At 35.2% G+C, this 24,055-nt stretch overlaps 1 protein-coding gene across 9 annotated transcripts in view; it reads left to right on the top strand.

The window, feature by feature from the left end:
* LOC121314478 (receptor-type tyrosine-protein phosphatase mu-like) overlaps window positions 1-24,055 on the top strand; it is a 275,442-nt gene that overhangs the window by 232,302 nt on the left and 19,085 nt on the right. For 5 of the 9 annotated variants that reach the window (XM_041247804.1, XM_041247801.1, XM_041247800.1 and 2 more), the window contains 5 exons: window positions 2,685-2,872; window positions 13,494-13,581; window positions 16,783-16,859; window positions 20,911-20,947; window positions 23,740-23,837. In XM_041247804.1, the coding sequence (XP_041103738.1) occupies window positions 2,685-2,872; window positions 13,494-13,581; window positions 16,783-16,859; window positions 20,911-20,947; window positions 23,740-23,837 (488 nt within the window). Of the gene's footprint in view, window positions 1-1,745; window positions 1,758-2,684; window positions 2,873-13,493; window positions 13,582-16,782; window positions 16,860-20,910; window positions 20,948-23,739; window positions 23,838-24,055 lie in introns of all 9 variants that reach the window. The other 4 variants (XM_041247803.1, XM_041247802.1, XM_041247798.1 and 1 more) reach the window with 1 other exon arrangement.

The raw sequence follows: 24,055 nt of genomic DNA, 5'->3' as shown, positions 1-24,055 counted from the left end.
ATCAGGAGAAATGACCTGGAACTGGCTTCACTCCATCCCATCCGCATTAAGTGTCGTGCGTGTGATGTCACGTATGTGTATGACCTCTCATATGCATGGACAGACAATGTGGACAGGATGAAGGGAGTGACAGAGTGGCGCAACAGCTTGCGCATTACCATTGGTATGACTGTAATTGTTGAGGTAACTAATTAAAACCTGCAATCTACCATACTGCTCAGGTGAGAGTAGTTAAACAAAGTGCTTTAACCCTCCTATTAGGTTTTGTGTCTATTTGACCTGACCCTAGTTTCCAATTAGCTTAAATGCTATTTTTCTTTTCATTTTCTGTATAATGTTTTAAGACTTTTCCTAAGTTGGGGTCATGAACTTATACACAGAAAACAGAAGTTTTGAGATGTTTATTTTTTTAGAACAGGTCATGTATTCAAATAAGATGTTTCGGGTCACTGTGACCCGTGGCATTTATCTATATAGATTTGTATGCAGGAATAAAACAAATTTATTCAATTTGTTATTTTGTTGTTATTATATTTGTATTATCTCTGGAAATGGCTGCACCTGTCTGGAGATATTTATAAACAAAAAAACAAACAATATATATCTACAAAACAGAGCCTAATTTTCACTGTTAGTATTGCAACAGCATTACACTGTGAAAGACTCTCCAAAATGAGGAGCTCCCAGGTTGGCCAGTCAAAAGAAATTTTATCACAGCTCCTGGACTAAAAGAGCATAAGAGTAAAACATTTGCAAATAAAAACACTATCAATTTAAGGCTGTTTAAATTAGTTTGAAATTGCATTGGGTCAATATGACCCAAAACATGATAGATGTACCTAAATTTTGAACATAATAGGAGGGTTAATGAAATCATATCCTTAGGTTGTTAAAAAAAATCTATAGAAAATATAATAGTGTTCATGTTCTGCCTTTTTGAATGATTGGAATGTTTCAAGACAATTTTTGAAAATTGAAAATCATTTATTTAAGTATTCTTTTAAAAAAAAAAAAAAGCATGAAAAAAATCCCCCTGTAGCATGAACATTTTGTACAACTTATTAATAAATAAATCAGATACAGCACATTAGTTTGCTATTTTTCCCTAGAATGAAAGTAGCACCTTGAAGGCTGGAAGATGTATCAAGAAGCATGAATTTCTATTTCAATTGTTATGCAAAGTCCACATAATTCTATCACAAGATGACCTAAGCAATTGGCATTGATTTGCACTTTCAGTAGTATGGAGTAGGAAGTGAAATGTACAAAGAGGTCACAGCTACCTGCTGTCGAGTTAGTCTAGATCAATTCAAAACAGTTTAATTTGATTAATGTTATTCAAAATAAAATAAAATAAAAACTTTACTGTAGAACAGCTGAGCAGAAAACATGTAAAAAATCAAGTCTAAGACCTTCAACCTGACTTTTTTCAAGAGTAAAGGGAATAAAGAGTTTAGGAGAGGAGTATTCAATATATTTCCTTTCAAGAGCCTCTATTTTAATAGCCAGCAATCTGAAATACCCAATTGCAGTGTCCTTCCAATACGTACACATTTCTCTTTATATTTCCATTTACTTGTTTAACATTGTAAAACACTTAACCTCCCAAAAGGCACGTGAACCTGGCTGTAGTACCTCTGCTTAAAATGTACAGGTTTGCATACTGTATTGTTGCTTATACCCTGTTTCCTTTTTCTCCTCCTTTTTTTTCTTCACATTAACCTGTTATGTATCTTCTTAAAAAGTGCCAATCAATGGTAAGTTCCCAGTTTGCCCTGTGGGGGAAGAGGCTTGTGTGGTTCATACAGAATCAAGCCTACTTGGCTGGTTCTGTTGTGTGTTGACTTGCATGGCAGTTGACATATAGCGTTTCATGCCCAGTGTTTAACCCATGGTCTGCTGTGAAGCCATTAGCTAGTATGGCATGCCAAGTGACTGATCAGAGCATTAATCATGAGTAGGTGGGCTTTCTTGCATTTGTCTTTTATTTGTCTTTTTGTTTTGAAGGTGTTACTTCAGACATTGCCATTGTAGCTTCAGCAGTACACTCCATTTAACATGCACTATTGTGTGATCCAGCATTTTTGTGCAACCACATTATCACAGTAGTCTAGTTACTTGAGATAACGTATTTTGCAGTTCAGTCATAGGCAATATTTAAGTAGTTTGTCATAACTACTGCAGGTGTGTTACAATTTTCTAGACCTTTCTAGTACCTGCTTAGTGGTCTTTTTAGGCCAAAATGTTTTGTTATTTAAATAAATGCCTGTATTTTGTATCACTTTCTGCTGTCCTGTTTTTTTTTAATTTTGTTTAAGCACCATTGTTTATTTGATACAGTTTGGCACAATTGGCTTCTAGTATAATTGAGACTGCAGTACCATCTCACTGCAGTAGGGGGTGACTGCTGCAGAAGTACAAGGAACAGCAACTGTATTAGTCTTTTAAACAGTGTTTTTACCTTGTTCCACAGCCATTCCAAAAATGTTGTCCTTTTTATACATTGTAAAAAGGAGTCACTTTTTGTTTTTGTTTAGATTTGTTTACAGCCATCTCTTTTTGACACATTTATCGTTTTATTTTTGTTAATAAACAAATATATTTAGAAGTATTTTGCTGTAAGTGAATGTATGTTAGTTAAAGCTGTAAACGTTGCACTATTGTTGTAATTTGCTGTGTTGTAGATGAAAACCACACACTAGTGAGCGACACAAGCAGCCTGGTCCAGTCCCACTCCTACAAGAAGAGGGAACCAGTCGATGTGCCGTACCAAACAGGGCAGCTTCACCCAGCCATACGAGTAGCCGACCTGCTGCAGCACATCACCCAGATGAAATGTGCCGAGGGCTACGGGTTCAAAGAGGAGTACGAGGTGAGTTTATGGAGGTGGCCAACTTCCTCTTCGTGTCAGCACAGCCTGCAAAAAGAAATTCTAACCGTAGCCTAACAATGTGTCTCTTCTGATATTGTATTCAACTAGAAGAGCTGGTCTGTGGGCTCTTTTTGTGGGGGGTGTGTAAGTACTGTATTAAAAAGGACAAACCACAACAGAAAGACCTTAATGTAGTCCAGGAAGGTAGTGGGGGGGCTAAACCTGTGCTGCTAACAGTTTAAAACCTATCTTTTGCTTTTTAGAAGAGGGCAGATTGGAGTGTTGTAGTTGGTTCTCTATATGTTGCATTTTAGAGGAATTCCAATTGCACATTTGCTGGTTTTTGATTTAAAAAAAAAAAAAAAAAAAAAAACAGAAAAATGTATACGTGTAAGATCTTTTTGTTTTCTGGCTTTCATTTAATAAGTCTCTTTTTATATTGTACTTTTCCTCAAAATGTTGTTACATTCATAATGCTGGCTTGAAGTTTCATGAATTTCAAACTGCTCCATGTGGCTTAAGTACCAAGCACCATTCTGTTGGCAGGATTTGTCCCTTTTGCATGTAAACTGTTCTGTCCTGTTCTTCGCAAGGCTGTGGTTGTATTTACCACTCATTGTTCCAAGAGCAAAGACACTTTTGAATCAAAACAGAACCAATAGTACTTTTTACAGCATCTAGAAATATATTTTTTATGGTACTCCATAAAAAGCATCTGCCATTTTCATCTAAAACAGTAAAGCATCGCAGTTTAAATGAGTGATCGTTCTCTGGAGTATGTGACTCCTATTCTAACAAAAAAATAAATGCTATGTTAATAACACTTTAGTGATGACTGAGCGCATGTTCCCTAATTGTAAGCACAACATCCACAAAATAAGTATTTCTGTCTGCTGTGTGCGGTGCCTTGCTTTCTGATAAAATGACAGAGATGCTGCTACAGCACATCCGTGTGCAGGCTATTTACCTGTAATGAAAGCATTCCCATGAGTGAGCAATAGAGGAAATAAATAAATAATGCAACCTCTCTCTCTCTACTCCCAGAGCAGGCATATTCAGGCTTGTAGTTTGGGCTGCCCTAAGGGTGTAATTCATTATGGATAGAGATTTTGTGGGGCTTGGATTGCTGCATTCCAACAAGACACGCGGATAAAAAGGCAGTATACAAAATGATTAATACATTGAAGAACTATAGTAAACAGATTTGCTTTTACTTGTAACCATTTTAGAAGTGCAGGGCAAGTTAAAGCACATTAGAAGTAATCTGAAGTAAACACATAAACATTTTTTATTAAATACAGCACAGTCGCCCCTCACAATTTTGTGCTACACAAAATAAAGGCTGGATTAGAGAAGGGTCAGCTGCACAATTGTCAAATTGTGCAATAACAAGGGAGTACTGTAATACCTATCTAGAAGAAAAAATACCTCTTTAAAAACAAACTATCAGGATGATTGAAGGTCAGTATATTAACCCCTAAACTGCGTACTTGTGTCTTTTTTAACCCACACTGCTTGTTATTCTGTACATTAACTATGGAAAAGATAAACACGGTAAGCTTTAAGTAGAAATGTAGGAATTACGTTGGCTTTCAGAATGCCATCGGTTCTGTGAATTCATGATTTTCTTGTGCAGTACTAGCAAACCTAATGACTTTTAGGCACTATGTAGTTTTTATTTATGTATTTATTTTTGTAACATCTCTCATAAAAGTTTACCATAGTAAAAACAATAAAGCATAATAAAATACAGTAAAGCATACAGTAGTAAAAGGATAGTAAAGCATAGGTAAGCATTGCAGCCCAGAGAGGTACAGTATGGTATGGTATGGCATGGCTTATCAAAAAACATGGTAAACTATGGTGGATACATAACGCATAGTATAATGCATAGCACAGAAGAACTGCAAAATATAACTTTTATAAGGTAATGTTTTTTTTTTGTTTGTTTGTTTGCTTATTCGCTATTTCTATAATTGTACACATTTAAAATCTAATAAGAGTGTATGAAAAAGTCAATCTCAATTATGTCATTTATACTAGATGACCTGATGCTTATGAATCCTTGGGACATTAATATGTACAATTAGGTAGTGTTCTATAATTAAATTGTATTATGCACAGTTTGCAGTTGTTGCTATTAATCGCTTTTGTGAACTAGATAAAGTACCAAAAACCACAACATGAAGTACATTACTCTGCAATGATTTATTAATGGAAACAAGAGCATTTATAAAGCATGAATGTGCAGTGGGATCCATTACTAGCCCGTCAACGATTGGTAATAGCAGTTAATAGTCTAAGGACATGTGAAGGTCTATTTGGTCATAAACCTGTGGTTAACAGACAACCAGTTAAGTTTACGTTAATTTTAATCAAACCTTAATTATTTTAAAATGTGTGTGTTTTGTTTTGTTTTGGTTTGTCAGTTATTCTTGCAGGCTATAGAAAAAAGCAGGATGTCTGCTTTTGTAACTCGTATTGTTTTGTTTTAAATAAAAATATATCTTACCAACATATTGAACTTTGCAGCTTCATATTACTATTTTTTTTTTTACTGTTTGATTGTGATGCTGTTTTGTATGACCCCCCCCCCCCCCCCCCCCCCCCCCCCCCCCCCCCCCCCCCCCCCCCGTAAATTATTAAATTCTACAAATACAGGTATCAAATTGAATGCATATGCAGCAGGCTGCTGTAATAAAATATTATTCTCTATTTCTATACTATAACTTTAATGTAACGTGTATACAATGGATATGAATATTTTTATTTCAGGTATTTTTTTGGCTTAAAGAAGCCTTAAATAAATCAAACAGCAGTAGTGTTTGTTAGCAGATAGTGTTTGTTTGCACGGCTGATGTTATCTGCAAGGGACTGTTGTAAGCCATTGACTGGACAGGTGAGATGCATTCTCTTAAAGTGTACCAGTTATTAAAAGTCATGACAAAGAAATCAGAAACCTAAGCCCCTTTCACACTAGACACAATCCCGTGTAGTTGGAAACCCCGTACCTGGGTCGTACCCGGGTTGGCCCGGGTCCCAGCGACCCACCTCAGGATGTGGGTTGAAACGCTTTGACCCGGGTTGAGCGAGACAAAATGCGTGACGGCCGTTCGTGAGCTGATGCAGTAACAAACAGCCATGTCTACGTGAAGGTTTCACTTCCACAAGGAGCATTTCTAATTAATCTGTTTAGCCATTGTTTTGTTGACTGAGACACAGCATGAGCCAGATTACAGCAGAGGTGAAGAAACATTTGCACTAATCAATGTTTTGGCTGACAGTTCAATGCAGAGAAGCTTGGATGGAAGCATCTGTAAGACGCTGCTTGCGGGGCATTGATACGTGCATTGTGCACTTGCACCTGTCACCCAGGTCAACCCTTCTTTATCAAAAGCAGGGTGAAGTCACATACCCAACCGGGGTCCTGACCCAGGTAGAATATGCCAGCGTGAAAGGGGCCCGAGATTAAAGTCGTGCTTTACCTGGGTGGAAATTATAATATGAATGATACCAGCTACTCATATTTAATAACTCGTAGGCTGGAATACTGAGAGGTTGGCTGATTTGTGTGACAGTTTTTTGCAGAGGGTAGTTTTATGGTTGAAATAACCTTTTCACATTCTCTGTTTGATTCTTTAAATTGCATTTGCAGCCATGAAATCCCCAGAAAGTTGCTTAAAAAGGACGGTTGCTGAGGGAGTCAGTTCATAGCACATAATACAACTCTTTGTTAGGATGCTCTTCTTGGTATTCTGATTTGCTTAGGTTCTCTAATCCTGTGACTGTCCTTGGAGTCTCATTACTTTTGGCAAAGTCGTGACAACCTTTTTGCAAGCTCAGGCTGAGCAGGCTTGACTTATAGTTGTGCTTACATGTGTGCCAGAGAAACCCAATCTCTCTTTCCTAGGTCTGTCTATTCCACAGGGCTATTCCTTTTTGTAGAGCTTGCATTGCATTTGCAACATAAGAGTTGGACAGTGCAATATTTCTGTATTTCTACTCGAAGTAAGTTGCTTTGTGAATTGAATAGGTAATATAGGGAAGACAGGGGCTGTTGAATTCGCCTTGAGTCTTCATGTTTAAACTGCAAATTAGTGTGCATAATAATAATAATAATAATAATAAAGAAAATATTACCTTTGGAATTATGGTTTAATACTTCTGAGTCAGTTATGCAAAGTTGAACTGTTAAACTGTGCCTGAAAGAATGAGAATAGGTCATGATGAAAAACTCTTGTTGTTTCTAACGTTTTTAGGTTGTTTGTATATTTAGTAGATTAATTGGCAGTGTTTTTAGGACAGTTAATTTGTGTGTGTATTGGGCGTTTAAATGAAGACAAGTCTACTTTATACTAATATAAATTTGATCTTATGCAAATACACGCATGCAGTTCACTGCATTTATTTGACAGAAGTGATATAGATAAAGACTTAAATAAAACATAAGCTGCTTACTAAATTGTACTTTGGTTAACCACGTTTACAGTTTATATATATATATACACACATATACACACATACACATGTACACACATACACACATGTACACATTTTTATGAATAAGGGGAAATATAACATATTTTAAGTTGGTTAAAAATGAGATAAGATACACATGCTTTGTGAATACAACACATTATATAACCAGTGGAATCTCTCATTTCATTGGGATATAAAATCAGTTTACAGTCCAGTTTGGTTAAACAAATATAATAGAGTCCTTGAGTGTATAGCACTGAGACGACTTTGTTTGTAATCAGGTCTTTAAAATGAGAGACGACCACAGCACTTGTCTTGTCATAGCTGTAACCACTGGACACATGGAGTATCCTTGGAGATAAGTCATGCTTAATAGCATAACATCCTCGACTTTGTCTCAGATCGTTTCCTTTCAGAAGACCTGTATTCTCCTCAGCACTCAATGCACCCTGCGGTTTTCACCTAAACTTATCTCAAAATGTATCTGGGGATCTTTTTTAATGGCATCCTTTAAAATGTAACCTTGACATTTGAAATATTAGAAAAAAAATGAGGCGCCTTTAAACTTGTATTCTTTTTTAAATGTGCATGTACAATTTGAAAAAAACCGCAAACCTGCTCTTTCAGGTTCACTGAAATTACCCAGCAGTGTGTTGGAAGGTCTGAAGCAGAGACAGTGTTTTAATTCATGTAAATTCTTGATCTGGTCGGCAGATAAAGCATATGCATTCTATCTTTTGAAAATCCGTTTCGTCTGTGTTTTAATAAAGTTTGAAAGAGGTACCTGTCTGTTAAGGTGCTATTGTTTACCTGTGGTTCTAACTGGATATAGCACATTTAGTATTTAATTTACAGTATTGAACCATAAACCAAATACATTTCTGTCCATTGAAATGTATTAATATGTCTAATTGTGTTAACTATTCAGTACTGATTTAATTAATCATATATTACATATAATTAAATGACTATATACATTAAATATATACAGTACAATTATTCTCTGCATTGGAAAGTAATGCTTAGAAATTGTGTGTCTACACTGGTTGGATTTACATGCACGTGAAAATCGACTCTACAGTCCTGACTCTCTGATGTTGTCAAGTGAATACATCAAAGCAAAAGAATGTCCTTTGGTCAGCACGACTTTAAGGGCAGGGTCAATCGCTTTCTCACAATGAAAATAGCTGGAAAAACCCATGTAAACTGCAGGAATCGTGCTTGTGTCTCATGAGATTTCAGCTGTCAAGGTCCCGTTTAACTGGCGGGACCCCACATTATTCTTTAGCAAAGTCGTAGCAAACCACACACACACACACAAGAAAGAACGCAAAAGACACTGCAAATGTAAACCTCTAGTATGCCTATTATTAATGTTTGTATAAATGCATGTTGTTAAGCACAATTAACCAAACTTTTAGCTTCTTATTAGGTTTCCAAGCCAAAGGCTGGGAAGCCTATTGTTATTGTTAAAGTTTTTTTTTTTTTTTTTTTTTTTTTTTTTTTTATTATTTTTTTTCTTCCCAAAACTTTAAACTGCTGCTGATTTGAAGCTGTGTCACTGATCAGGTTCTGACTTGGCAGGTAACAAGCTGGATACATTGGCTGTCTGACGCTGAAAAAATTTGAAAGTTGGCATATATCGTCAGCATCCAAACCCGCATCAAGTTTGCGAAGCAGAAGTTGCTGTGATAAATTTTAATGTCAAAATGGCTGCCACAAATCTTATCGAAACGCCCCCATAACAACAAACTTTTGCTGTTTGAAAACCGTTTGTCCAACTAACTCCATACTTGGTAGTTATTAGCCCAGTCACAATGGCATACAAATTTGTGAAAATGGTGATGTTTTATAAAACAAGATGGCTGCCACTTCTACGTTTACATTTGAAATTTAAACCTGCGTCAGTTGACAAACGATTTACTTGACTAACTCCAAACTTCACAAGCATCTTCCCTGATACTGTATCAATAGAACTGACTTTTAAAAAATTGTGTTGACCGGAAACAAAAATGGCCGTTTGATACATTTTTTAGAAACCTTTCGAACTCTTCTTCCTGGGAAGCGGTGAAGCGATTGATCTGACACTTGGCATATATCATCAGCATCCAAACCTGCATCACGTTTACAAAGAAGTTGTTTCTGCGATAAATTTTAATGTCGAAATGGCTGCCACAAACTTTGATGAAACACACCCTTAACAGCAAACTGCTGCTATTTGAACATCGTTTGACCAACAAACTCCAAACTTGGTAGTTATTGTCCCAGTAACAATGGAATACAAATCTGTCAAAATGGTTATGTTTTATAAAACAAGATGGCCGAAATTTGTAACTGCCTCAGTTGACAAACGATTTACTTGACTAACTGGAAACTTCACAAGCATCATCCTTGACACTGTAGCAGTACAACTGACTTTTAAGAAACTGGTGTTAAACTGAAATGGCCGTGAGACGCACTTCTTCTTGAAACCTCCTGAAATGTTCTTCTTTGGCACAGTTGAAGTGATTGATCTGACACTTGGCAGATATTATCACCATCCAAACCTGCTTGCAAAGCAGAAGTTGCTGTGATACAATTCAATAATAAAATGGCTGCCGCAGATTTCCCTCGAAACACGTCCTTAACAGCAGACTGCTTTTATTTGAAAACCGTCTGACCAACAGACTCCAAACTTGGTATTCATCGTTCCGGTGTCAACGGAATACTAATATGTTAAAATGGTTTTGTTTTGCCACTCCTACATTTTCTTCTTATATTTAAAACTGCTTCAGTTTAAAAATGGTTCACTTGAGACACTCCAAACTTGGAAACCATCGTGCCTGCGTCAGTAAAATTTACATTATTATTATTATTATTATTATTATTATTATTATTATTATTATTATAGTAGTAGTCGTAGTCGTAGTAGTAGTTGTGTTTTCTGTCTATAATTCTTTTAAGATATCCCAGGAACAACAGAGCATGCCACTTAGAGCCAGTAGTAGTGGTAGTGGTATTAGTAGTAGTAGTAGTAGTCGTATTTTCTTTCTATAATTCTTTTAAGATGTCCCAGGTACAATGGAGCTCCAGCTCTTTTTCCACGGCACAGAACTGGGATGAATTGTTATCATCAATTGGCATATTGTGCAATAAGTAATGGGTATAGTTAACAAACAACATAAAATGTGGCACTTCTACCACAGCTGCAGACCAGTAGCCCCTGGCCGCTCAGAGCAGAGTCAGGGTATAGAGACTGGCAGGTGTGTACAGGAACATTAGGTTGCTCAGCCTGGTACTGCCAGTTCATGAAGATGCTCAGGAACCTTGTATGTATTTTTACATATCCCCCTGTTCTGAATCTTATATTCATATAGGCCTAAGGATCTGTATGAGGTGACATTCTTCATGAAGTATTCATTATGTATGCGATATTCTTTACTTCTGTTAAAATTTTCCAAAGCAATTTTCCTGTTTCGCCAAAAAAATAGACATTTGCAGTCTCTCATATCTTGACGTCTGGCCAGAGACCCAAAGTTAGCAGGTGTCTAATCAAGATGTGTGGAGGAGTGGAGACACAATGTGAAAACAGAACACCACAAAGAAAGTACTAGTTTGAAACCGTTTCTAACAGATTAGGTTAAGACAGTCTGTAAAATGCTGAAATGTGATGCACTATAGAAATTTATAGATTTGGGCGAGTTTCCCTCCTTACCAGGCGATTTGTTGAAGGTGTGTGATAGTAGGGTAGATCCATAGTGATTGGAAGGAATAGTGGTGGAGATGCTAATATAGTCCTATTAGTTAATGTAATGTTTTTGTTTGAATCGTCAGTCAATTCTTTGACTCCATAGATGTCTGCGTTATGATACAAGCGTATAGATTGGTTCATGCTGTGACCTGCGCGTCATTGCTTGCTTGTATCTAATGTTTATACGATTATATTAACATTATTTTCTTTTATACATAAAGTATTTTTGATTTAAAAAAATAATTTGTCGAATTTATTTCCCTACAAATCATAGTTTTTTTTTTTTTTTTTTTTTTTTTTTTTTTATTGTATTGTAGTGTAACCCCGTGTTCCCACATTTTCCACCTATATTTATAGACTACTTTAATTAAATCAAACTTTTAGATGTTACGCATATCTATTTTTTAAGTAGTAAAACTTGTATTTGGTATACTTTTATGTGTGTGTGTGTTGGAAAGGTAATAAGACACAAACAAGTAATGCGTGATAATTCGGAATGTGCACAACAAGAAGTTAATTCTTTTCTCCATTTTCTAAAATCTTCATTGCAACACATGAAGCTCTCCTCACGATATTCAGAGTCGTGCTTTTCCTAATTACTAGGCAGACACGGCATTTAAATATCCCCTCCCCTCAATGACTATGAATTGAGTAATCTCCATTGGTACTGACGATTTTTTTCCTAAATCAGCATAGCAACGCATTTCCTGAAGTACGGCAAAAACATAGTTAGGAAAACTGTCATGACTTGTCCTTGTAAATGCCGTCACTGTGAAATGACTAAATATAAAAAATTAAGACACGTTTGCTATTTATATATTATGTATCTATTCTATTTCTTCCTTAAAATAAGTCTCCCCATACTATTTTATTTATCATAACATAAACATACCTTAAAAATCTGCAAAACAGAATACAGTCTTTCTTTGGACCATTACCTCATAGAAGGGTAAACTAAGTGTTGCACTCCTTACCAAAGCTATCAAGATTTGTTCTTTTTCCTTCAGCAAAATTAACCTAAAAGAAAACAAACTCATAAAATGATTTTGGTGAGCGTACCTATAAAACCTTAATCCTACATTTAAATTATTGTACAGCGTTTGTTAGTGGCCATGAAAAGGTTACTTAAGGCAATGGAATCTGCTGTAAAAGAATATAATTAGGACTCCAGAAGTCAGAAGACATTTATTATTTGCATATAAAAGCCTGATAGCCTGCTTATATCTCCAGCAAAATATTTTTAGCTCTTGATTTAATTAAATGTCTCAGTTCTAGGCCATTAGTGTTTGCATTTCAATAGGTGTTTATTTGTAGTATTGTGGTATTTTTTTTATTTATTTATTTCTTTGCAAGGCATCTGACTGACTTCATGTTTTTAGTCTTCTGCTAAAATTACAAGAAGCCTGATACAGTACAGGAGTTTGGATCTTTAGGCTAAAAAGTGTAACTTTGTAAATGAGCATCTGCAAGAAAAGCAAACATATTTGTTAAAACATACTGCCACCAAGCACTTCACTGATCATTTGCTGTAAAATGATAAAGCCCTTCTCTTGAAGTTTATTTTCATAATTAGTAATAATTGTGCATAGTCCCAGAGCAGGACTGTGAACTTTGCCGGGACATGATGAATACTTATTATGTGAAGGCAGAGCAAGGGGTTTTGATGTGCCTTGTGGGTGTATTTTATTTTTTCTTGAATCAAGTTCATCAAAAGAACCTGTCAGTATGTGTTGTAAATAGTGTGTTACAATGATGCTGGGGAGACAGTAGAGTGGCTGACATCCTGCTGGTTATCCTGTTTCAGGTGGCTTTAGGACCACCACCGTCATCTTTTTCAGGCCTAATTTCTTTTGAAAAGAAATAAACATTCTGAGTAATTTATAACAGAAAAGCTCCAATTATATTTGATGTATGTTTGGATTTTTTTTCTGTTTTGTTTTTCTTTTAATAATGAGTCTGAATACAATATCAAATTCATATGCCACAGTGGCTTATTTATAGGTTTTGTTCTTACAGTGTAAATGTATGTGATTCATGTGGTGTCAAATCAGTGCTCCAATATGACTAGAGTTTGTTACAGTTGTAGATATTGTTGGATGTTTTCTTTTAAGTTCACTTGCAAAATGCCTCTTAATTTTGTGCAGGTGATGATTAAGGAAGATGGCTGAAAAGAAAACTATATTAAATCACAAAATAGCTACAAAACAAAAAAACATCTGAGGTTGATCTCGTATTTTGCATTTAAAGGTGCTGTTTTAAAAACACTAATTGTCAAGAGGGCTGTCAGATGTTGGAACCTATGAACATTACTGTACACTGATAGCCATGTTTCATTTAATGATTTAACTCTGACATTATTCAAGCAATGCCGCATGACACAGCATTCACTGTCATTCTCTTTATTTTTTTCAGAGTTTCTTTGAAGGACAGTCTGCACCATGGGAATCTGCAAAGAAAGATGAAAACAGAATGAAAAACAGATATGGGAATATCATTGCATGTGCGTATAAATAGACTAATTAAAGAGCAGTAACTTCTGTGTCTATTGCCCATCAAAATCCTAGTCAGTCTGACTTTTCACTTTCACGAGTGGATGCTATCTATTGAGTGAATGAATCCACGTGGTACTACAATTACTTTTTCACCGCAGGAGCTTCAAATTGCATGTCTTCACTTTTGTTCTAAGTTTCAGATCATTAAAATGTAAAGATGTCTTTTAAACTGTAATTATTTTTAAAACACGGCGTTTGTTCCAGTGCAATCTCAAGTGATGTACTCTTCTCCAGGAAGTTCCTGGGCAAGAGTACATTGTTTGAGTTTGGCCTTGATTACACATTAATCTGAGGACACTGCTTTCTAGCACACACCCACACCCACACCCACACACTATATATATATATATATATATATATATATATATATATATATATATATATATATATATATATATATATATATATATATATATATAACAAATCAACCCAAAAAAAAAAACCCAACCCAGCTCTGGGCAACATACAGGCAGGCCAGCAGGTGCCCAGCCAGTCTACAGGGGTTGCTGGTGCACGGTGAGCGAAGAATACCCTGGCCGACCTAAGCACTCCCCACCCCGGCGGCACTCGGCCAATTGTGCACCTCCCTCCTGGGAGCTCCTGTCCACAGTCAGTAGGAAAATAGTTTGTACTTGAACCCGAGATCTCCAGTGGCCGGTTTTTCAAAACTTTTAATCTGGATCAAAGTGATCCGGATTTTGTAATCCTATATTTTGTGATCGAGATTACTTTTATCTGGATCATTTTTATCAGATTTTTCAGAAAATGTCACTGCTGGATTACATTTATCCAGATAACAAATAATTACGAAGTCCAGTTTTTGAAGTAGGTTATAGGTCTTCATTTTTTTTTTTTTTTTTAAGTGCCTTATTTATTATATAATCTACTTTAACAAAATAAATAAGATTGTGGTAATAATGATTAATACACAACTGTATTTTGTTTTACATTATTTTTTTTTTTAACAAAATCTAAATCACTTTTAATGTTAATGCACATAACACATGCAAATAATGGTTATTTTATTTATGCCCACTTAGCAGAAATTAAATAACTAAATCTAAATTGAATAGAAATAAAACTTTTGAAAAAAAGAATCTGTGTTTTTATCTTCCTCTTTTACCTCTTCGGGAGTCCAGCATCTGGATCCCAGTAATCCTGATCGCATTTCAATGTTTTGAAAAACCCAATCGCACAATAGAATCCAGATTAAATGCGGAAATCCGATTACCAAAACTCGCCCAGGCTATAGGGCTCATCCTGCACTCCACGCAGAGTACCTTTACTAGATGTGTCACTCGGGAGCCCTTATAGATTACATTTATTAAAGATTAATTGCCATTTCTTCTATAACTGCATTTTCGTATATGGCTGTGAGACAGGACCGTGTCACTGGCAGTGGTGTTTAGACCAGGAAGGGAGACACGTAGACACAGAGGTTTCAGGTTAAGCACTCAGGCGCACGTTTTAATAATAATAAATCATAAACAAAACTCTGGACAGTAAACAGGCCTGCAGAAACACTCCCGGAGACGTAAATAAACAAGATGCAACAGGAAAACCTCCACCTCTCGTAAAATATATATTTATACCCCGGAGGCTGGAGCCTTAATGAATTATTTAATCATTTATTCACTTCACGGCTCCAGCCACATTCCCACGTGTTTTTGCGGTGAGGATTTTAACTCCCTCCCTCCACCCATATCACACACACACACACACACACACACACACACACACGCCTTGCCTGTCACAAGCCTCCGTGTAGATGGTAAGAGGAGTGTGGTACATTTTGAAACATTAAATCTATACTCAATCAGCTACAAAAGATGTAACAGGCGGTTAAGAGAGTTATTGTAACTGATGGGAGAATGAGCAGGATGCAATTACTAGCTAGTTACAAGTTCAGAAATGCCTCCAGCACCTTACTGAAACAATGGTTAAATTATTAAAATAAATAATTCAACGAACACATTTTTTTTTAATGCATTGTTTATTAAAAGGAATCCGTTATGAGCTGAGATTCAAAAAGGAATCGTTTCTTTTATAGCAAATTGAATTCAAAGCCCTAGATCCCAATCCTCATCTTCAATAACTTGGCCACACCACAAGTACAAGTACTATAATTGGTGCACATACATTTTTGTGTTACCGGTATCACACTAATGTATATTTCATATACAAAAACGGAATTGGTTATATGACATTACAATTTTGAACTGTACTCTGCCAGGCAGGAAATGAATGTACAGTACCTTTCACAGTGTTGATGGTTTAACTGCTTACTGAAACAGAATACCAAGCTGTTGAAAACATGCTGTATTTTTCCAGTTATCCTTATCTTTTTGTTTTTAATGTAATAAATACTAAATGGATTCTTGTCACACAGATCCCTGTAGTACTGAGTGCCAATGAGTTGGTGAACATGCAGCTCCTTGCTCCTTGGCCAATCCAAATTCTACCTTCAGTTCAGTATTAATAATAGGCTCTATTCACAATACTTTTAACTCATAATTTATTTAAAGAGTGTGCTATGATGTAAAATGTAACATTTTATATTCAGGAAACAGTGATGTACTGCTGTTGTATGTATTTTTATTTATTTTTTTATACATGAAATAGTTTCATGAATAAAAAAACTATTTAATTAATCTAAACAGACTTAAAAATTACAAAACATTAAATTGACTCAACCTAGTTTATGCACTTTTGTGAGTTGTGACCAGTGTCTAAAATAACCTTTTTTTATTTTGACAGCATCTTAATCTCCATTTTAGGACACCCTATTCCCTATTTACAAAGTTTGTACCTTTCTCAAAAATAAGTACTTATGTGGACCCAAATCATGTTTACTTTGTTTGTCTAATAGAACAATTCTACAAGCATTACTATACTATATGATATATATATATATATATTATAATATATATATATATATATACTATTATATATATATATATATATATATAAAATACCATTTTATTGTCCAACGACTACAAAAAACATTTACCTTGTGCTGGTCACCCAGGTTTTCACAATAATATATTTCCAAATCCCCAGCAAAGAAGCTGAAATATTGTTTTGTAGTGCTATCAAGCTGCTCTATAACCCTTTTTTTAATTTGGGGTTTTTTGGGGTTTTTTTCTCAGATGATCATTCTCGTGTCCGACTCCTGCCCCTCGAGGGAGAACAAAATTCAGATTACATTAATGCAAATTATATTGATGTAAGTATACCAGCAATGTTCTGTCTTAAAGGTTACTATTTTATTTGAATACTGTTTGAGGGTGTAAAAAGGTGTAAATGAATGTGCTGATTGCCCATATAAATGTAGTTAATACGTTATCTGTATTTAGGCAAATCCTTTCTTGGTGCAGCTGGGTTTAGAAAGACTTCATTGAAAGATACATACAAGATATATAAATTATGGAGACTTCACAGAATACAAGCAGGAATCTAGGGCCTTATTAGTAAGCCATTATCAGGATGGGAAATGCAAAAGGCTGCAATGCATTTACTTGTGTGAATACAACCCTATAGTTGTTAAAATGTAATACATATACTAAGTACCATGTGGATAGTCACTGGTTATCCAAGCATTCATTTAGATACGGCATATATATATAGTACCTAATAGCCATCCAGTACACACTGAAAACTCGAAAAAACAAAGTCACAAAGACGAGCACTCCTAAAGTCAAGATTAGCGTGACTCGGACGCAAAATCTGTTTCGCTCTTAAAACTAACTGAACTGGTTTCCAAAAATATTTAACAGAGATGGAAACAAAACTCCTATTGCATAGCATTTTCAACCATTCCAGATGTTAATAGGAGCTCGATTAGCCCCAGTGTGTAGGTAACAAGCTCAGATGTGTCTTATTTAACTCATAGTAAAGCCAGAAATTGATCAAATTGCTGTGCAAGTTGTATTTCTATTGCTGTTTATAGGTGGTGATTTGTAGTCTCTTAGAATAAATACTCTTGCATCAATTTCCAATGCTAACTTGTCCCAGTCTAGTTTTTAATCATGCTAGAGTCCATTATAGAAGACTTGCATTTCTTACTTGTACTTGGTTAATGTTTTTCTTTTTTTAATGATGCATATATGGGGGTTTGAATGCCTGTAGTGTTTTGTATTTATCTTTTTTTTTTTTTCTCAAATGCAAATGAAGAGCCAGAAAAATCACTTGGGATAAATTAAGACATCGCCATGAAGGACAGACAGTCTGTTTACCTCCCAAGGGGCTGTGATAAATGTATCATAAATCTTATAGCAGTACACAGAATTCTCTAGAGGTGTGGGAAATCCTGCTTTCTCACTACAGATGCAACAAAAAAAAAATCCTGTAGTGATGCAGGACCAAACATCGTGAACATTTTTTTTTAGTATGTGCTCTCTCAACACATACATAAATATGGGCATGCAAGAACACATATATATTCGCAGACAACATCATGTACTAAAAAATGTCATCACCAAAACTAAACCTCTGCACTAATCGAAGCATGGTATCAAAATGAAGTCTTAAATGGCAAAAAAAATGTAAACGACTACTGTACCCATCCCATTCCTTCTTATAGTTGAAAGCAAATCTACTTGAATATAAAGGCTAACCTTGTATAAAAGACATGTTTCATCAGCCCCAGTGTGACCCTTTATAAACAGGTTTCATTGAAGGATCCCCTGGTTCACTGGTGGTAATTCTCGGATGGCTAAAGCTGCAGTTTGGGGAAGCGTGCTGTGAAGTGTTAGGCTGATTCTCTTCCTCCCACTGCTTTTGTTGACAAAGTAAATGTTATTTTCATTTTCTGTCAACAGCCTGGCATGTTGCCACATTCGCCGGCAAGCTGTGTGCATATTAATGGGTGCAAAGCTCTGTTATTCTAATGCAGTGATTTGCAATCACTTGTCATTACTACACTTTACAGTTGTCTTCAAAGTAGCGTGTGAATTTATAATGCAGGTGGGACAGTTCATAACAGGGAGTCCCTTAATTATTTACATCAGCCTATTTGTACACTGCACATTATGTTCATGGGGGAAGGGGAGGGAGGGGGTTACATTACAGAAGATTTCTAAAAAGACAGATGACATTATTAAGCAAGGACATATGCATCTATTTACAGTATTCTAAAAAATTATGTTTCAAAGGCTACTTTTTAAAGAATGCAGCAAGAACAAAGACTTATTAATCACTGGTTTGCCATTTCTAATCTGCTCTGGTAATAAACAAAATAATATGTATCAAGCCTTTTAATCTAATAAAAAACTAAATACACCAGAGGGTAACCTTAGAGGCACTTGCATTGCAACCAGACTCACTTTTCATATAATTAATGTAACTTAAAGTTCATAAACAGCATTAAACTGAATATTCCTAATAACAAACTAATAGGACTGAGATACCTAAAACTGTTAAATGTCTAACAGAAGCCTTAAATTGTGAGGGATGAAGGGTACATCCTGTGAATGTATAATGCTAAAGATAAGTGATTATTATTCATTATATTCCCATGCGAGGGGATCTAGAAGTTTGCACTTATAATAGAACAAACACAACGTGCCTTAACAGCCCAAAAATCTTTGGGACTGAGTGCATGGCAAGTGAATTTGATTAATCTCATGCTTTTAGCACTGTATATGTTAACATAGCATCATCAAGATAAATGTGTAGGTGTTTTCTAAAAAGACTGCATTTCTGCAGGCAAGTTAAAAGTTCTGTTCTCTGTACAATGTACTGTATGTGTCAACATATACCTTCATTGTTAAGCATCAAATCAAAAGGTACTTAATATGCTTTTCCAGTTTATTTTATACTACATCCAAATGGCCCTGACAGGTGTGATTAATAGGTGTTAAAAAATAAATACTTGATGAAACATTGTTCTAAAACGTCTTTTTAGTTTATCCGTAATGTTAAAAAAAAAAAAAAAACTCAACAAAGACAAATTGGTATTTGAAGAAGGCACTAGCTAACACACGTGTCTGCTTGACTTTGTGGGGGGGGGGGGCATTACATTACATCACATCAATTACACTATACCCAATTAAAAATATATTACCAAAAACATTAATAAAAAAAAAAGAGTTGCACTCTCAGATTATGGTAAACAATTGGTGGACTTCATCATCATTAAACTAATCACTTTATGGTTTTTTTTTTGTTTTTTTTTGGTTAGGTGATACAATGTAATATTAATCCTTCTCGACTATTTACTATATAGTAAGGACAAGGCAGCATTCAGTTGTTCATGTATCAAACATTTACTCAGACAATAGATTAACTATTAGCAGTGATGCAAACTATACTGGAGAAAAAGTTCAGAAAGTAGAAGAAAATAGACTACAGTAAAGGACCTGTACATCAACTAAACAAAACAGACAATAGGAATTGACTAGGATTGGGTATTTGTCAGTCAGTCCATCTGAGTTGTAGCAGTGAATACGTGTCAGACAATGCTGTCATTCGAACATATGGTGCAACATTTGCTTCCACTGAAATAAATAATTGAATGGCTTATGTTTGGAGTGTCTTAAAAAAAAAAAAAAAAAAAGATTGCTGTATGTCAACTTATCACATGTATTTACATAATACAGCATACTATACACAAATCCATATGTGGACAAGCCAGATAAAGAAGTAATTAAAAATTGAATGAAATTTAATAGCTTGAATGCTGAGGGCTTTTTTCTTTTTTTTTTTTTTTTTAAATTTAAAACCATTAATTACGGTTTAGTAAAATGAAAAATGGTAATGACAGCAGGTATGGGCGAAGAGGAAAAAACTATTGTTTAGATGCACACATGGGAATTGCATGAATTCTTAATGCTTCATGTGTTTGCAATGAATTCTCATAAGTATACATGGCATTTGACAAGTCAAGTTACACTAGTGTGTGTGTGTTTTTTTTTTTTGTTTTTTTTAATTAGTTTGGCATACTTATAGACTAGTACTATTACACAATAGCAGAAAAAAATGTGCCATCCATACAAAATGCACAAATGCATATGTAGGAAATGTAGTATGACAAAATGCAGAAATTGTAACCTCCCTGCTTGGGAGTTATGCATTATATCCTGTCCTGTGAGTTAATTCATTATATGTTATTTTACTATATCTTTTAAGCTTATAGTACACAGAAGACCCAGGTTCAGATTACTGCAATCGCTGTTACAGGTGTTCTTTTCAAATAAAATAAACATGCATAAAGTGTATATAATGGAAGAATGCAGGTGTGGTACTTAATGAATAATAATGCATTTTTCTTCTTGCAGGGCTACCACAGACCGAATCATTACATTTCTACACAAGGTAGGGCTTGGTAATATTGCTATCTGTACTGGTGATCTGTTTGCGTAGCTTTATTTAAGTTTTCCAGAACAGTATATACAAAAAAAAAAAAAAACGACCAAAAACGTTATTTGGTTGTGTGCTGAAGTGGTGCAAATAACACTAGAGTACATGTATCTCTGAGGGAGTATTACATATTGTGACGGATTGCCTTCTTGTCACAGGTTTTCCTTCAAATTAACACTTGACAACCAGGATGAGAGAAAATGCAGTAGCGTGTGTTTATTATTTACAATAAATAAAAAAAACCTAACCCGATCTCAGGTCCTATATAAACAGATGTTTCTCTAACTAATAATGAGGCAGGCTAACCCTGTTACCTCATCTCCAAAACCAAATCACAATCCAAGCCGTTGTACAAATATCTTTTTCCAGTGGTTCGTTGTCCAGTTCTCACAGCAAAAACAATAATTCTCTCTCTCTCTCTCTCACACGCACACCATTTAAACATAACTAATTACATTATTGAACAAGTACAAATCTTTACAATCTTACAATCTTTATTTGAAACCGAACTTATTTATTTTTACTTTCCCATATTTATTAGTTATTATTTACAAAGTGTATCAACCCACCTTTAGTTTTCATCCCAAACACTTTACATTACTTTACTTACATGGAGTATGCATGGCCATAGTTTATGTTAGTTGGTAAATTTTACTGACAGATGTTGCTTGAGAAACAGTGCAGAATCCCTCCAGGATCAATCTGATTGATAGCTAATTGTTCTGAAAATTCTTACTGAGCTCCTTCACACATTAGGAGATGATGTGCAAAGGTAATTGTATGCTGTTAAAAAGAGGCAAATGTAATCAGTTTGTAATAGACTTGCAATCTGGTTTTACTAGAGCTAGGAGTTTCATAATTACCTGTTTATTAGAGCGTTGCCATCTTCCTACTGTGCCAACTTTTTTATTTCAAATCCCCTACTGATGGGCTGCATTTAGGGCTAGATAGCATCGCAACAGGGAGTTGCTCTTATAATCTAATATCTAACCCTAATGGTTTTCTTCAGTCGTATGGACAAATGAAATATGACACTTGTGAAAGTGTATTGGAAAGTACGCATATGCACTTTAAATGTCACCTGCACTAGTGGCTGGGTCACTAAATCAGGATAGCATTTTGTATGTATTTCAGAATCTAGAATTGTTTGCAATTAGACTGAGCTTCAAAGAGATGGTTTGCAGCAGAATAAAAAAAGCATTAACAAGCCTGTTGGTTGTCATAGACTTCATTTGAATATCACGACAAAAAATCAAACACCAGGGATCATCTGCCATGTAAAAACATGTTTTACACCTCCTTTTCAAAACACAAGTCTGTGCTTCTGGTGATTTGTAAAAGGTATCTCTGTACCAGAGCCTAGCAACGCTAAGTAGCCTTTGAAAAATCTCTGACAACAGGTTTGCCCAGCAGATTTTTTTGATAAATTAAGCATTGTGGAGTCTTGCAAATATAACTGTTTAAAATGGCTAACGTTGGTAACAGGAATGACATGTCCAACACATCATGTGAAATTATTAATACAACAGCATCTGTTAGGAATATTTAATAACTAACCACTCTAGGACTTCTATACTACACAACCATTCACTTACCACGTCACATGGTTCAGCTTCTTTATGTAACAGTGAGTAATGGTGTGCATTTTTACCAAAAAATCACACTGAAGTAAGATCACCCTGTACACCCTGTTTACTATTGAACAGGATTGTTAAAAACAGTGTCACAAAAAAGTATTAAAATCCTGTATTGAATTCTGCTAAAAATGTATTTTAATAAAATGGAAAACTGTAAAGTTTCTAAATTCCCTTCAAAAATACAAGGGTTGAGAAAAGGGTTGTCAAAGACTTTACATTACTAATTTAGCATTTTTGCTTTTTGCTTTTCAGTTACTATACTATTATTATATATGTCAGGATTGTAAAATAAGTCAAATGTGATTAACTTTCCAAATGCACCATGTATGAGAAAATGCCTGAACAGTACCCATGCCAAACATTTACTGCATGCAGCAACTGAATGTTCAGCATGCATCACACCTTTGTATTAAACAGAGAAAAAGGTCATTATATAATATATTATAATATATATATTATATTATAATATATATAATATATATAATGCTGCTTCTCACTGGATGTTAGATGATTTGAGCGATTATGCTCTGCAGAAAGGGAAAAAAAACTATTAAATCCTGACAGCTCTGTACCTTCCCTGATCAGGAAATTATATCCAATAATGATATAAATCCTTGCTGGTGCTGCTAATAGACAACAAGTTATTTTATCAGGCTATCGGAGTTCAGCGTACTTAATAATAAGTCATTGTGAGAATATGGCTGGGAAAGCTTTTTAGTAGTTGCTGGGTGTGATTTGAGCGATCTGTGTAGGTAACGTGCAAAACCACTTTAGAAAGCATTGGGATTTTAGCCTACTCTATCTTCAAATTAGTTTGTCATAATTAATTTGTATTTACCCCTGTTGATTATAAATGTATCAACTTTGATTTCATTATATCCATAATTGAATTCCCTTCAGTAGACTGATAACATGAGTAAATTGAGACATTGTGTACATATATTCCTGAAAAAAGACTAGTGATCATTCTTACTAGGCCAGGAAGGACATATGTAAGTCTTTAATACAGTGATGTAACAGGTTAACTTGGAGAAACAGTGGAGGGTGATTTGCTGCTGCAGTTTGTATATTGGATGTGTAATAATGTTCATATTTCTCTTGACATCTCAGGGCCAATGCAGGAAACAGTGTATGATTTCTGGAGAATGGTGTGGCAGGAAAACACAGCCAGTATCGTCATGGTGACAAATCTTGTGGAAGTAGGAAGGGTAAGTGAGTATATAAACCACAGAGAGGGAAAAGCTGTGTTCACTGTTGTTTAAGGTTGTGTGGGTTAAATCCTTTACACAATTCAACATGACAGGTAGATTGTGATATCTCACTGCTGCTGACTGTGTGAAATAGTTACTCTTGTCTTTATTTTGTGTGCTGTAATTTTGTTTTTGAGTAAACATTCTAGAAAAAGTGCATTACCCAAAACATTAAC

The sequence above is a fragment of the Polyodon spathula genome, chromosome 4, assembly GCF_017654505.1.
Source record: "Polyodon spathula isolate WHYD16114869_AA chromosome 4, ASM1765450v1, whole genome shotgun sequence".
NCBI lineage: Eukaryota > Metazoa > Chordata > Actinopteri > Acipenseriformes > Polyodontidae > Polyodon > Polyodon spathula.
The sequence above is the reverse complement of the archived record's forward strand: the minus strand, read 5'-3'. Positions and strand labels throughout refer to the sequence as shown.